The 14,698-nt window shown below is 35.6% G+C and overlaps 1 protein-coding gene across 7 annotated transcripts in view; it reads left to right on the plus strand.

Moving 5' to 3' along the window:
• DMD (dystrophin) overlaps positions 1–14,698 on the plus strand; it is a 1,990,807-nt gene that overhangs the window by 578,865 nt on the left and 1,397,244 nt on the right. For all 7 annotated transcript variants that reach the window (XM_044235639.1, XM_044235638.1, XM_044235634.1 and 4 more), the window contains one exon: positions 7,216–7,303. In XM_044235639.1, coding sequence (XP_044091574.1) covers positions 7,216–7,303 — 88 coding nt within the window. The remainder of the gene's footprint in view (positions 1–7,215; positions 7,304–14,698) is intronic.

A 14,698-nucleotide genomic window follows, 5' to 3' on the forward strand; every position in this document is an offset into this window, starting at 1 on the left:
TCCTGAGGATGACAGATTAAAGAAAAATAAGCATGTCTAGGGTAGAGATGCTTTCCCAAATAAGGTGATTTCTAAGAGGTAGTTTTAGTTATGGGTACTTAATGCTATAATAAGCATTGTTCCTAGCAAGAAGAAAATTGGTGCCCTTTAGGAAAGATCTTTCTGTATAGTGGGGAGAAATGAAATCTGACTGCAGATACTTGGACTAACATTGAAGATGAAATGCATAGAACAGAATGGATGTTATGGTTGAAGAGCATTCTGGTGATACTCTTGGCCTTGAAAACAAGGGAAAAGCCAATATATACAAATGTAAATACACAAACACACATACACACACACTCACACACTAATGCATCACACACACATACAAACACCTGTGTGTGTGTGTGTATACACACATACATATTTAACTCTGCATCTGTCTATAGAAAGAGGAGAGAGAGAGACAGACCACCAGGGAGGAGGATTAAAGACTGAAGATGCTGAACATTTGAAAATATCTAAGAAAAAAATTGCCCTGAAATTTGTGATACCAATAAAGTGTTGTTGCTCTTATTCTCTAGTGATAACAAAACATTTCAACATGTCAGTGTAATATGACATGATCTGAAAATGCAGGAACAACTTAATTAGGATCCTTTAAGATGTGATATTTCTAGGGGCGCCTGGGTGACTCAGTGGGTTAAGCCGCTGCCTTCGGCTCAGGTCATGATCACAGGGTCCTGGGATCGAGTCCCACATCAGGCTCTCTGCTCAGCGGAGAGCCTGCTTCCTCCTCTCTCTCTCTGCCTGCCTCTCTGCCTACTTGTGATCTCTCTCTGTCAAATAAATAAATAAAATCTAAAAAAAAAAGATGTGATATTTCTACTAGCCAACTAGAGCATTTGTTTTTCTTTTCTTTTTTTAATTTAAATTAAATTACCCAGCATATAATACATCATTAGTTTTTGATGTAGTGTCCATTGATCCATTAACTGCCTGTAACACCCACTGCTCATCACATCAGGTGCCCTCCTTAATGCCCATCACCCAGTTACCCCATTCCCCACGCACCTCCCTTTCTGAATCCCTCACTTAGTTTCCCAGAGTCCATAGTCTCTTATGGGTTATCTCCCTTTCTGATTTCTTCCCATTCAATGTTCCCTCCATTCCCTTATGGCCCTCTGCACTATTCCATATAGTCCACATATGAGTGAAACCATATGATAATTGTCTTTCTCTGATTGACTTATTTCATTTAGCATAATACCCCCCAGTCCCACTCATGTAAATGTAAATGTGTTACAAATTTATACCTTCACAGAGCATTTTAACTGTGGGTAGAGTGGGAGAGACAATAATACTGTATATGGAGGCATTAAGCTACACCGGACCTCACCTTACTATGCATCTAACTATGTATCAGGTCCTCTTCCATGCCCTGGAGATGACATGAAGGAGGAAATTCATGAGGATATCTGACCTTTTACAGTTCTATTCCAGTGAGGAAGGTCAAAATTAAGTAAGAATATGCAAAATGTATAGAATGTTAATGATGAGTGTCAAAGACAAAAATGAGGAATGAGAGCTAGGAAATGTGTGTATGTGCTTGTGTGTGTGTGTGTGTGTGTGTGTGTGTGTGTGTGTGTTTAGATAGATTAGCAGGAGAAGGCTTCCCTGAAAAAGTGACATTTAAGTAAAGATCCAATAATGAAGTACTATATGGTGACTAACATAACATAATAAAATAAGTAAAGATCTAAAGACAGTGAGGAATTTATAGATACCTGAGATAAGAGTATTTCTAGCAGAGGGAGAAGTATATAGGTCTAAGGGAGGAGCAGGTCTGGAATGTCAGGGAACAACACAGTATGGCGGAGGTGAAGAATCAGGTGTCACAGAAAAAGAGGTCCATGAGATTTAGGGGGTTAAGGTTACATGGGCTATGGATAAGACTTGGGCTTTTACTCAGATGAGGAGGAAGCCACTAGAGAGCTGATTTGATATCTATTGTGTCTGGATTATTCTGTGTGCTCTGTTGAGAATATATCATCAGGGAACAGAGGTTCCTCCTTCTGTAGAAAAAGCATTTAGTAGGCTATTTGGAAGCATCTAGACCACTGGGTGATAAGGGAGTTTTGTTTTGTTTTGTTGTTTTTTTTTGTTTTTATGAGTGTGATAGTACTGAGCACAGTAATAAGCATTTTCTGGGTATCAACAGGAGTTTTAGAGGGATTGGATATAGAGTTAGAGAAAAAAAGGAACAGTCAAGAAGGATTTGGCCTGAAGTTTTTAGCCTGAAAAATGAAGAACTAGATGTTATTCTCTACATGTATACAGGGAGATGTGGAGGAACCAGCACAGGGATTGAGTAAAGGGAGTCCTTGAGCCAGGAAAAAGACTGTGTACTTGTCATCGAGGAAACCTACCTAAGAAATTACTTGAAGAAGAAGTATCCTCTGAATCAAGTTATGATGATACGTAAGTTGAGAGCTGAGGATCAGCCATTGAGTGGAGTAGCACAGAAGGCTCATGGTGTCATTAAAAAAAAAAAAAACAATTTTGATGGAACTGAATAAGGGAATAGGTATGAGGACCAGTTTTTTCTTTCTCTTTTCTTTCTTTCATAGGCTAGTTTTTACTTTGCAGTGTAGACCTGTGGAGGGCTAATATTTCTCCTGGTGGCACATACCTCTTTAAAGTCAGGGATATGCCCTCTCTTTTCCAGAAGCATATCTCTCTCCAGATTATGTTTTTGGTGGTTGTGCAATTTTTATTTTACTTCTTCTATGCAGTTGACATATTTTTTTTCCTGAGAAAATGAGAGAAGGTAGAAGCATTAGGAACTACCAATCTAACCTATTTTAAGACAGAAGTTCATATATTTTATTTGAAAATGAGTGCATAGGTGTCCAGGTCCAGCAAGAAAAGAGGAGTTTCAGTGATGTTTATTTAGTCAACTTCTTTAACACTTTGTATATGTGGTTATCTGGACTCTTGACACTCACTTTTGTGATCAGGTAATCTAATTAACTATTAGGCCAAGATTTTTTTCTAAAACTTTTTTTTAAAGTTATTGAAATCACTGTTCACTTTGATGTCCACATGTGGCATTTTGGGACGTTCTCAGTTTATGTCATTCCATTTGTTACAGCTTAGTTATTTCTAGATTTTCATTTTTCTATGTAAGAATTGTCCCAATTTTGGAAATAAGTTATTTGAAGAGCCCCCTTTAATCTTCTTAGAATCCCTGAAGGGTAGGTATCTTTATTGTTACTTTACATAGAAAGTATTGATGCTCAGAAAGGTTGAATCACTTTCCAAATGCCAAACAGCTGGTAAGCAGTGGAGACAGAATTCAGACCATGTGAGAGTAAAATGACTCCAAAACTTTTCATTACCTTCTTGACTGTCCTCTGGCTACCCTAAATTTTCTCACTTTTTTATCAACCATCTACAGCTGTGTCTGAAATGAAATGTTTTCTGGAGTCTTCAATGTCTTGTTTATACTCCCGAAAGCACATTTGTGCCAATATCTCTCTTTATTTTCCAATATTCCTCTTTAAAACAATGTTACTTAACATAACCCAGATATCATCTAAACACTGATAGATGGTGTCTATTCAATGCTTCTTTCTCAGGACTGTCTCTCTGTTTATATACCACTTACTCAGTTTCGGTATAATATACATCTGGCAATGAGTTACAGTAATTGAGCTGTACATGGAGTTTCTGGTCATCTTATAGGCTGTCAGTGTGTATTCTGAGTAATCAGGCATCCCTTCTGATAGTTTGGCGCCCATGCTGCCTTACTACTTAAATATTTTGAATATCATCTTTGACTACATCCAGACTATCAGGTTGCCTTTTCTGTGAGTCATAGTCAGATACATTCAAAGGTGTTTGGTTAATTTCCATTGAAATACCCTTAGAGCAGCAGAGTGGGTCTGAAAGAGAGCTGAATTTGTAAATAGATGATTGGGGTTCAATATTGGATCTAAAACTTTCCACTTCTACAATCTTGTATATATGACTTAATCTCGCTGATGCTCAATTTTCTCTTGTATAAAAGAGGACAAAATACTGCTGATTCCTTCTGTCCCACCAAATTATGAAATCCATATTTATAATTTGGTACACAATGTGAGCAATTCCATTTTTATCATGATTATGCCAGTGTTCTCAAATATTTTTTTAAAGATTTTACTTATTTATTTGACAGAGAGAGATCACAAGTAGGCAGAGAGGCAGGCAGAGAGAGAGGAGGAAGCAGGCTCCCTGCTGAGCAGAGAGCCCGATGCAGGACTCGATCCCAGGACCCTGAGATCATGACCTGAGCCGAAGGCAGCGGCTTAACCCACTGAGCCACCCAGGCGCCCTGCCAGTGTTCTCAAATATTTAATACACCTCTGTGTGCCTCACTTTCTTCCTCTGTCAAATTGTGAGAGTAATAGTAGCTACTCCATACATGATTGTTTTCTTGTGGTTATTGCTATTATATGTGTATGAGAAAAACTAGAATAGTGTGATTTAACCAAACTGAATATTTAAGCTAGTTACCCCTGAAATAATCAATTAGAAGTTTTCCCCTCTGTGAGGAATACCAATTGATTATTCTATTAGATGCTTAGAATAAAAATATTATGATCATGACATTTAGAAAGTCAAGATAATTTCATCATTTATAAAGACAACATTGTGTTCTGATTCTACTCCTTATGTAATTTCATATATAAAAAAAGCAAAAACTCTATAGTTAAAATAGAAACCCCTCTGATAGCGAAGGGTAACTCTAACGTTGTTTAACTTGGAGAATACCTGTTTGTTGTTACTGTTCTTGATCTTTTGTAGTACATGTATGTTTTTACTTCTCTCTCTTTCTCTTCCCCTCTCTCTCTCTCTCCCTCTCTTCCAAACCCCTGTTCCTCCTTTTGCTGCTGTAGTTCAAATGTGGAATACCCCACATCCTGCTATAGTTCTTGGTACTTGTCAATATTACCTATTTACTTAGAATGTGCTTATTTTTTCTCTTCTAAAGTACTCAGAGTCTTTTACAAATAACATTTACCTTTTAATAGAGAATAAATTTAAAGTATTGGAAAACATGTGCCAATAAGCTGCCTCTGTTTCTATAAAGGAACAGAGAATTTAGAAGACAAAAATTGACAGTTGAGAAAATGTAAATTTTTTAACTTCATCTAGATTCTTACCTTTAACAAGATGTTGTAGGTATTTTATTTTCACGGACTTTTCTCTACTGGAAAGTTAGAATCTTCCAGGGTTATGCAAATACTTGTGTCAACAATTTGATAATGCCTCTCTGAAAATGATTTTCAAGGTAACACAGAAGTTTCACCTGTTAATTGGTATGGGATCCTGGGAGCATATAATCCCCAAACACCACAGTCTCTGTGCTTTGAAATTTTCAAGTAGAATCTAAGATATTAAAATGTGTCTATCACTTAGAGTTTCCCTATTGATGAGATGAAGCTGAATTTTCATTTGCTGTCCTTGAAAACATAACATAAAATGTATATTTTCAAGATAGAGTGTACATACTTAAAAAAAACTAAAACTATCATTTTATGGCATTTTCATTTGTTTTGCTAAATTTTATTTAGTATTTTATATATTATAGTTCTTTTCCTGATGGGATATATTCTATTGTCTACAGGCTTTTTAAAAACATTTTGCATTCTTGACATTTTATCCAATAATCCTACTTCATGAAACTGTTCCTCAAATAATTTTAAAAGCCCTCCCTTCAATTGTGGTTATTTCTTTAAATTAGAGAATTGTTTTAAATATGTTTAAATGTATTTATTATAGTATGAGCATTACCATCATTTGGTGTGCTTGGGAAGTAGTATAGCTTAGCAATATGATGATTCCTTATTTCTCTGAATGTATTTCTGGTGTTGCCATAATATCTTTATCTGTATTTAGTCTACATATCTGTCTTCCTGTCTCTTTATTGGCTTTCAGCGGGAAGACACTAGATCTGCACTGTATAATTACAATTGGCACTTGACATAGGGTGGCTTTTTAAATTTTAATTTAATTATATTAGATGAAAAATTAGTTTCCTCAGTCACACTGCCACCTTTCAAGTACTCAGAACCCACATGTGGCTAGTGGCTACTGTATTGGACAGCACAGATATATAATATTTTCAAGCTTGTAGAAAGTTCTATTTAACAATACTTGTCAGAGTGTGCACATATCGATTACAGGCCTCCTGCATGTACTCCAGTATCATATTTGTTTAAATACCTATAAATCAAAATAAAATTTAAAAAATTATCAGATACAGAATAACCTCCTGTCATGCAGTCAAGAGAAATCTTTGATGCTATTATTGGGTCATAGGAGTATTGCTCTAACTATATGTTAAAAGCTTGCTTTTTTCAGCAGGTAGTTATGTTTTAGGACATATAACATGTTATAGCCACATATTTTATTGATTATGATCATATAGTTCAATTGTATCATAGTTTAATATTTATGTATATTAATGTATATATGTTAAATATCTATAGGAGCATTGTTAGCTAAACCCAACAGTGAGTATTAAATGCTAGATTTTGTTAATTTAAGTCATCGTGGTTTTGTTGTTCAAAAGTTAAGTTAGGAGAAATGAACAAATGAATTTAGAAAGCTTTTTGAAACTGAATCTATTTTCCCTTGAAATGGGAGTACTTAGAAAGTTTCAGAGAGAAAAATTAACCTGTAGTTTTATATTTAGATAAATATGGATATGGATTTTTTTGCTAAATAATTCATGATAGTGTGCTTTTTCCTTTTTATATACTTACAAGATTTTCCATTGATTTTTTTAATACAGAATACATACCTAATTCCAGCAATTTCAGTAGTGTGTATTTAAAAGACAAATTTTAGTTTTAAGTGTCTGTCACTTTATCCTTTCATTCTTTCTTATTATTTGCTTTTTTTGCAGCCTTATAGTGCATCAGAAACTATTGTGTAAAAAAAAAAGTGAAGAGTAGAAATCTTATTAAAAGTAGTAGCAATTCAGTATGAAATTGGCTTGTGCTTTCATTGTCATTTTGATGATTCTGGTGCAAGAAACTTGAGAAAAAAATTCTTTAGATTCACATGATAAACTGACAGAGTGAAATATCTTAAGGATTGAAAGGGCAAGTAGAAGTTATAATTACTGTGTAGCTTCACAATCCTTGTATTGAAATACTCACCTTTGCTATCATGCTGCAGGCCATAGAGCGAGAAAAAGCCGAGAAGTTCAGAAAACTGCAAGATGCCAGCAGATCAGCTCAGGCCCTGGTGGAACAGATGGTGAATGGTAATTACACGGAGTTGATTTAGATAATCTTCTTAGGGATTTGATAAACACATAGGTTCATATTTATCAGCTGAATTATATCAGACAAGCACTTCCTGAATGCAAATTTAAATTAAAGTGAGTTTGTGAGCTTTTTATTATTCTTTCTTAATGCTAAGTGAATTATTACAGGAAATTCATCTTTGAGTCCAGTGGAAGAAAATGGGATGTGCTAGAATGTTTTATCAATCTGTTGCAGAGAAATCAATTTTAATGGAAACCCTGCTAGCATTTGTCCGAGTAATTTAAGAAAATAAGGTTTGCAAAAATCATTGTAAATGTAAGCAATCATATACTATATGTAAACTGATTGTAATCTGATTTTAACTAATTCTTGCAATATATTTTCCCAAACAGACTAAAATTATGTGTAGGACTTTATCTATCAGCATACCTGTAGGCTAATTTGACATTTTTTATATTGTCTTTAATTTTTTTACTTACTTTACACATGTCATCTCAGAAGAAACTTCATTTTTTAACTTCAGTTGTTTTTGAGTAGGGTAAAAGTACAAAGCCAACACATTTTTTTTCTTTTTATTTTTTTATCCATTTCTTATTTATTTATTTAGAGCACTTTTTAGTGGGTGGGGTGGAGTAGGGGCAGAAGGAGAGAGTATTTTAAGCAGGCTTCGTGCCCAGCACAGAGTCCAAGGTGGGTCTTGATCTCAAAATCCTGAGATCATGAACTTAGCCAAAATCAAGAGTCTGATGCTTAACCGACTGAGCCACCCAGGAACCCCCCCCTTTATTTTGAAATTCTTTTTTTTTCTTTTTTAAGAATGAATTAAAATTAGGGATACATGGGTGACTCAGTTGATTAAGTGGGTGCCTTGGGCTCAGGTCAGGATCCCAGGATCCTGGGATGGAGCCCTGTGCTGGGCTTCTTGTTCAGTGAGAATCCTGCTTCTCCCTCTCCTCCATGCTTTCTCTCTCTCAATCTCTCTCTCTCTCTCAAATAAAATCTTTGAAAAAAAATCACTTTTTCCTCACAGTGCTTCAGAAGGTGTCTGAACAAAATATGTTACTGACATTGATTGTGAACAAACATTTTTTTAAATCATTATTGTCTTAGTACTGCAGTCATTTCCAGATATAAGTAATTTATGAGAATCAGGAATAGTGCTATTTTCAAACAAGATTTTTTTTACATATTTCACAAGATATGTTTACAAGAGTATAATAACCAAATGTAACAAATGTTTTTGTTGTGCATGTCAGCTTTTTCCACGATCTGCCTGCATTCTGGAACATAAATTTTGTGTATGAAATATTTTTTGCCTTAATTGCCATGTTGGCATTAAAAAGTTCAGTGATCTTCCTAGGAAATCAATTCATTTTTTTCTTTTAATGAGCCCCATGACTATATTTGGTTAACAATAAAAACAAGCAAACATGACAGCTGAGGATTGGGTTAACAAGTTAATAAATATATAGACAATGCAAAATACTGAAAGTTTGTTGTTCAGCTGTATGTTGCTAGGTGGTATAACTGATGAATTTGATAACAGCATTTTCATATTAAATGAAATGTGTGATCTAAAATATAGGCTTGTAGCCGCTATATGATTTCCCCATAGCAAGTATATTGTCACTTTTTTATTTGTATAAGCCAATATAAAAGCTATACTCTTAAATGGTCTCCTTTCGTAATCAAATGTCAAGTATACATTACCTCAGATCATTATTCAAGAAGCACTTAAAATTTAAAAGTGTAGGAAATGATTTTTTTGTAATTAAAACCATATACAGATTTAAAATGATCATATGATTAGTGATGTCATTTCCTAGATTATTGCCCTCAAAGCTCTAAATTTAGGAGGCATGAAGAAAAGTCAGGATATATATATACTAGGTCCTTAATAAATACTAATTGGTGAAATTCTTCTTAGCAATGCAAAGTTAAGACAGTTACTGAGATAATTTTGGTCAGAAAATAATAATACTTTTGAAGGACAATGCTAACTTGTGTGGAGAGCAAAGAACAGTAAGAACTAGGAGTGTGATTTCAGACACTGCTCATAGATTGACTGTATCGATCAAATTTTAAGCTTCTCATGCATTATGCCAATAAAGATAAGGTCTGACTGTTAAGAGATTAGGCTCAAATTTGGGCTCTATTTAGAGCATAGCTCTTCTACTCCATTCATTCACACATTTTACATCATTACTAAAAAGTAGATTAAAGGATTCTAACTTTTTGTTCCTTTTTTTTCAGTCTTACACAGAATAAATTTCATAACATTTATTTTATGTAATTTTACAAACTATGAGTGAAGGCAGTCATGTGCCTAAGTGCCTGAAGTATCTCTCTCCAGGTATATTTTAATGGGACCTCCTTACCCTAATTTACAATAGCTCTATTGGCATAGAACCAAAAACTGGAGTTTACTAGTTCGGCTTGTGAAGCTGAAGGACCAAAACAAACTTTCTCTAAACCAGGTTTCTAACCATAATCTTGGTTAAGGTCTTCAGTTTACAAGCCCAGAATTTCTTTTGTCAAGTTTAAGCTATGGAATACAATAATACTCATAACCATATAAAACACATACATTCTTTTCCTTTTATTTATAAAGAAGGAAAATAAGAACTGAATCATGGTACATCATTTATGACCTAATGTGAATGTTCATTCCTTTTAACCACATCTCTGGGCCTCAAAAATTAAGATAAAGACAAATTATTCTTGTACAGTGTTATTAATATCATGCAACTACTACAAATTTATGGTTTATGTATGTTTTATTGTGATAAACACATTTAACACATATAGTGTAAAATAGTCTAAAATAGCATAGCTATTATATTTTCAAAAGCATTTTATAATATTTTCTTTTTTTTTTCCTCCCAATTTATTTATTTTCAGAAAAACAGTATTCATTATTTTTTTCACCACACCCAGTGCTCCATGCAAGCTGTGCCCTCTATAATACCCACCACCTGGTACCCCAACCTCCCACCCCCCCGCCACTTCAAACCCCTCAGACTGTTTTTTAGAGTCCATAGTCTCTCATGGTTCACCTCCCCTTCCAATTTACCCAAATTCCCTACTACTCTCTAACGCCCCTTGTCCTCCATGCTATTGGTTATGCTCCACAAATGAGTGAAACCATATGATAATTGACTCTCTCTGCTTGACTGATTTCACTCAGCATAATCTCTTCCAGTCCCGTCCATGTTGCTACAAAAGTTGGATATTCGTCCTTTCTGATGGAGGCATAATACTCCATAGTGTATATGGACCACATCTTCCTTATCCATTCATCCGTTGAAGGGCATCTTGGTTCTTTCCATAGTTTGGCGACTGTGGCCATTGCTGCTATAAACATTGGGGTGCAGATGGCCCTTCTTTTCACGACATCTGTATCTTTGGGGTAAATACCCAGGAGTGCAATTGCAGGGTCGTAGGGAAGCTCTATTTTTAATTTCTTGAGGAATCTCCACACTGTTCTCCAAAGAGGCTGCACCAACTTGCATTCCCACCAACAGTGTAAGAGGGTTCCCCTTTCTCCACATCCTCTCCAACACATGTTGTTTCCTGTTTTGTTAATTTTGGCCATTCTAACTGGTGTAAGGTGATATCTCAATGTGGTTTTATTTTCTATGTATGTGTACATAGCAAGGTAAATTTTCTACTTCAGATACTTTAAGATTAGAGTTTTTAATCTAGAGTTTAATCTTTTAATCTAGAGTTTTTAATCTAGAGTTTCTTAAACAATTACAATTGTTTTTTTAAATAACTGGAATGATTTTGGAAGTCCTCTTTCAAATTTTCCTTCAGAATGAACATCTAAGACCCTGCAAAAAAAAATTCCTCAATACTTGTATCACTCTGTTTCAAAAGTGATATAAAATATATCAGACATATTTCTAAATACACTTTTGGTCATTTCTAAATAACTACTGAAAGAATGAATTTTTAGCATTAAGAAGTGCAGAAAATGGGGAGAGAAAGATGGCAGAGGAATATGAGACCTAAATTTCATCTGGTCCCAGGAATTCAGCTAGATAGTTATCAAACCATTCTAAACACCTATAAAGTCAACAGGAGATTGAGGAGAAGAATAGCAGCAGTTCTATGAACAGAAAAGTGACCACTTTCTGGAAGATAGGACATGCGAAGAAGTAAATCCGAGGTGATATACGGGAAGATAAATGGCAAGGGCCAGGAGAGGAAGCCTCCATCAACTGACTCCCAGCAAGTGAGAGAGCAGTGGAGCACAAAATCAGAACTTTTAGAAGGCCACTCTGCGGAGGGATGTTGCTCCAGTGGCTAAGCAGGGGGTGGAACCCTCGGGTCCCTCAGGATCACAGAAGGATCAGGAGTGTCTGAGTGTCGCAGAGCTCCCAGGTATCAGAGCAGGGAAGCCAGCTGCAGAGATGGAGCTGAGGAGTGAGCTCTCAGCTCAGGGTTGCCATAAACCAGAATCAGCAGCAGTCAGGCCACTGCTCTTTGAGCAGGGACCCCACAAGTGGCAGGCCTCCCCATCCTTTCTCCACTGGGAGGAGCAGTACGGGAGCATACTGCAGGAACCTGCTGGGTTTGAAGACCCCAAATGGGGCCGTGTGCCAGAGATAGAAATGCTCAGTCACAGGCCGGGTGAGCATGGAGTGTGGCCAGAGACCAGAGATACAGGAGTGATTGACTGCTTTTCTCCAAGGATGCATTGAGGAATGAGACCCCGAGTTCTCAGCTCCTCTGGGCTGCCCATTTTCATTCTTGTCCCCCAAAGCTGTACAGAAAGCGTTCAGGGAACAAGGTCTATGGAGCAAACTCAGGCGGATTACTCAGCCTGGCCCCTGGCAAGGGCAGTGCAATTCCGCCTTGGGAAAGACATTTGAGAATCACTGTGCCAGCACCCCGCCCACCAGAAGATCAGCAAGAACATCCAGCCAAGACCAAGTTTACCAATCAATGAGAAATGCAAAACTCCAGAACTAGGGGAATACAGCACATGGAATACATGGCTTTCCCCCCACCCCAAAATTCTTTAGTTTAACAAAATGGAATTTTTTTAAATTTTCTTTATTTTTTTCTAATTTTTCCTATTTTCTATTTCAATCAACATCTTGTCAATACCGTATTTTTAAAAATCTTTGTTAATTTTCATTTTTACATTCATATTCTATCCCTTCATTGTATTTAACCTTATTTTTTGTATAAATATATATAAGTTTTTCTTTCTCTAAAATTTTGGGATATTGTTTCTTCTAACAGACCAAAATATACCCTAAATCTAGTATATGGCTTTTTTTCTAGTCTCCTGATCACACTCTCTCCCCCTTTTAAAAAATTTTTTTCTTTCTTTTTTCAACCAACTTCTTAGCAATTCCTCTTTTATAGTGTTTTATATTTTTCATCTTTATATTCATATTCCATCCCCTCATCATATTACCCTTATTTATATATATATATATATATATATATATATATATATATATATACACGTTTTACTTTCTTTAAAATTTTGGGAGGCAGTTTCTTCTAAACAGACCAAAATATGCCCCAAATCATCTATGTGGCTCTGTTCTGTTCTGTTCACCAGTCTTTATATATATATAAATATATATATATATATATATATATATATATATAAATATATAAAAAAATTTTTTTCCTTTCTTTTCACCTGGTTTCAGGTCTCTTTTGATTTGTTTAGTGTATGTTTTTCAGGGTCATTGTTACCCTTTTAGCATTTTGTTCTCTCATTCAGCTATGCCTTTCTGGACTAAATGACAAAGTGGAAAAACTCACTTCAGAAAAAGAACAAGAGGCAGTACTGACTGCTAGGGACCTAATTGATATGGACATTTGTAAGATGTCAGAACTAGAGTTCAGAATGACAATTATAAAGGTTCTAGCTGGACTTGGAAAAAGCATAGAAGATACTAGAGAATCCCTTTTTAGAGAATCAAAAGAACTAAAATCTTACCAAGTTGATTTTTTTTTAAAAAAGCTATTAATGAGGTAAAATAAAAAAAATGGAAGCTCTTACTCCTAGGATAAATGAGACAGAAAAGAGAATTAGTGAAATAGAGGACCAAATGATGAATAAAGAAGCTGTGAAAAAGAGAGATAAGCAACTACTGGATCAGAATGGGAGAATTCGAGAGTTAAGAATTGCCATAAGATGAAACATATTAGAATAATTGGGATCCCAGAAGAAGAAAGAGAGGGGCAGAAGGTATATTGGAGCAAATTATAGCAGAGAACTTCCCTAATCTTGGGAAGGTAACAGGCATCAAAATCAAGGCACTGGATTAAAATCCATATGACTATACTAAACTGTATCAAAATCAATATAAATAGGTCAATACCCCGTCATCTAATAGTAAAGCTTACAAGTCTCAGAGACAAAGAGAAAATCCTGAAGGCAGCTCAGGACAAGGGACCTATAACCTATAATGGTAGAAACACTAGATTGACAGAAGACGTATCCACAGGGACCTGGGAGGCCAGAAAGGACTGGCATCTGATATATTCAGATGAGAAATGAGAAAAATATGCAGCCAAGAATACTATATTCAGCTAGGCTGTCATTGGAAAAGGAAGGAGGGATAAAAATCTTCTAGAACAAACAAAAACTAAAAGAAGTTGCAAACACCAAGCCAGCCCTACAGAAAATATTGAAAGGGGTCCTCTAAGCAAAGAGAGAGCCTAAAAATGACATATACCAGAAAGGAACAGAGACAATATATGGTAACATTCACCTTATAGGCAATACAATGGCAGTAAATTCATATCTTTCAATAGTTACCCAGAATGTCACTGGGCTAAAGGGCCAAATCAAAAGACACAGGGTATCAGAATGGATAAAAAAAGAGACCCATCAATATGCTATCTGCAAAAGACTCATTTTAGACCCAAAGACATCTTCAGACTTAAAGTGAGGGGGTAGAAAACAATTTACCATACTAATGGACATCAAAAGAAAGCTCAGGTGGCAACACTTACATCAGACAAATTAAACTTTAAGCCAAAGACTATAATAAGATATGAGGAAGGACAGTATATCATACTCAAAGGGTCTGTCCAACAAGAAGATCTAACAATTTAAAATATCTATGCCCCTAACATGGGAGCAGCCAACTACATAAACCAATTAATAACAAAATGAAAGAAACACATGAACAATAATATGATAATAGTAGGGGACTTTAATACTCCCCTCACTGAAATGGACAGATCATTTAAGCAAAAGATGAACAAGGAAATAAAGGCTTTAAAAGACACACTGGACTAGATGGACATCACAAATATATTCAGAAGACAGTATGGTACTGGCACAAAATTAGACACATAGGTCAATGGAACAGAATAGAGAGCCCAGAAATGGACCCTCAACTCCATGGTCA

The sequence above is a fragment of the Neovison vison genome, chromosome X (assembly GCF_020171115.1).
Source record: "Neovison vison isolate M4711 chromosome X, ASM_NN_V1, whole genome shotgun sequence".
Taxonomy (NCBI): domain Eukaryota; kingdom Metazoa; phylum Chordata; class Mammalia; order Carnivora; family Mustelidae; genus Neogale; species Neogale vison.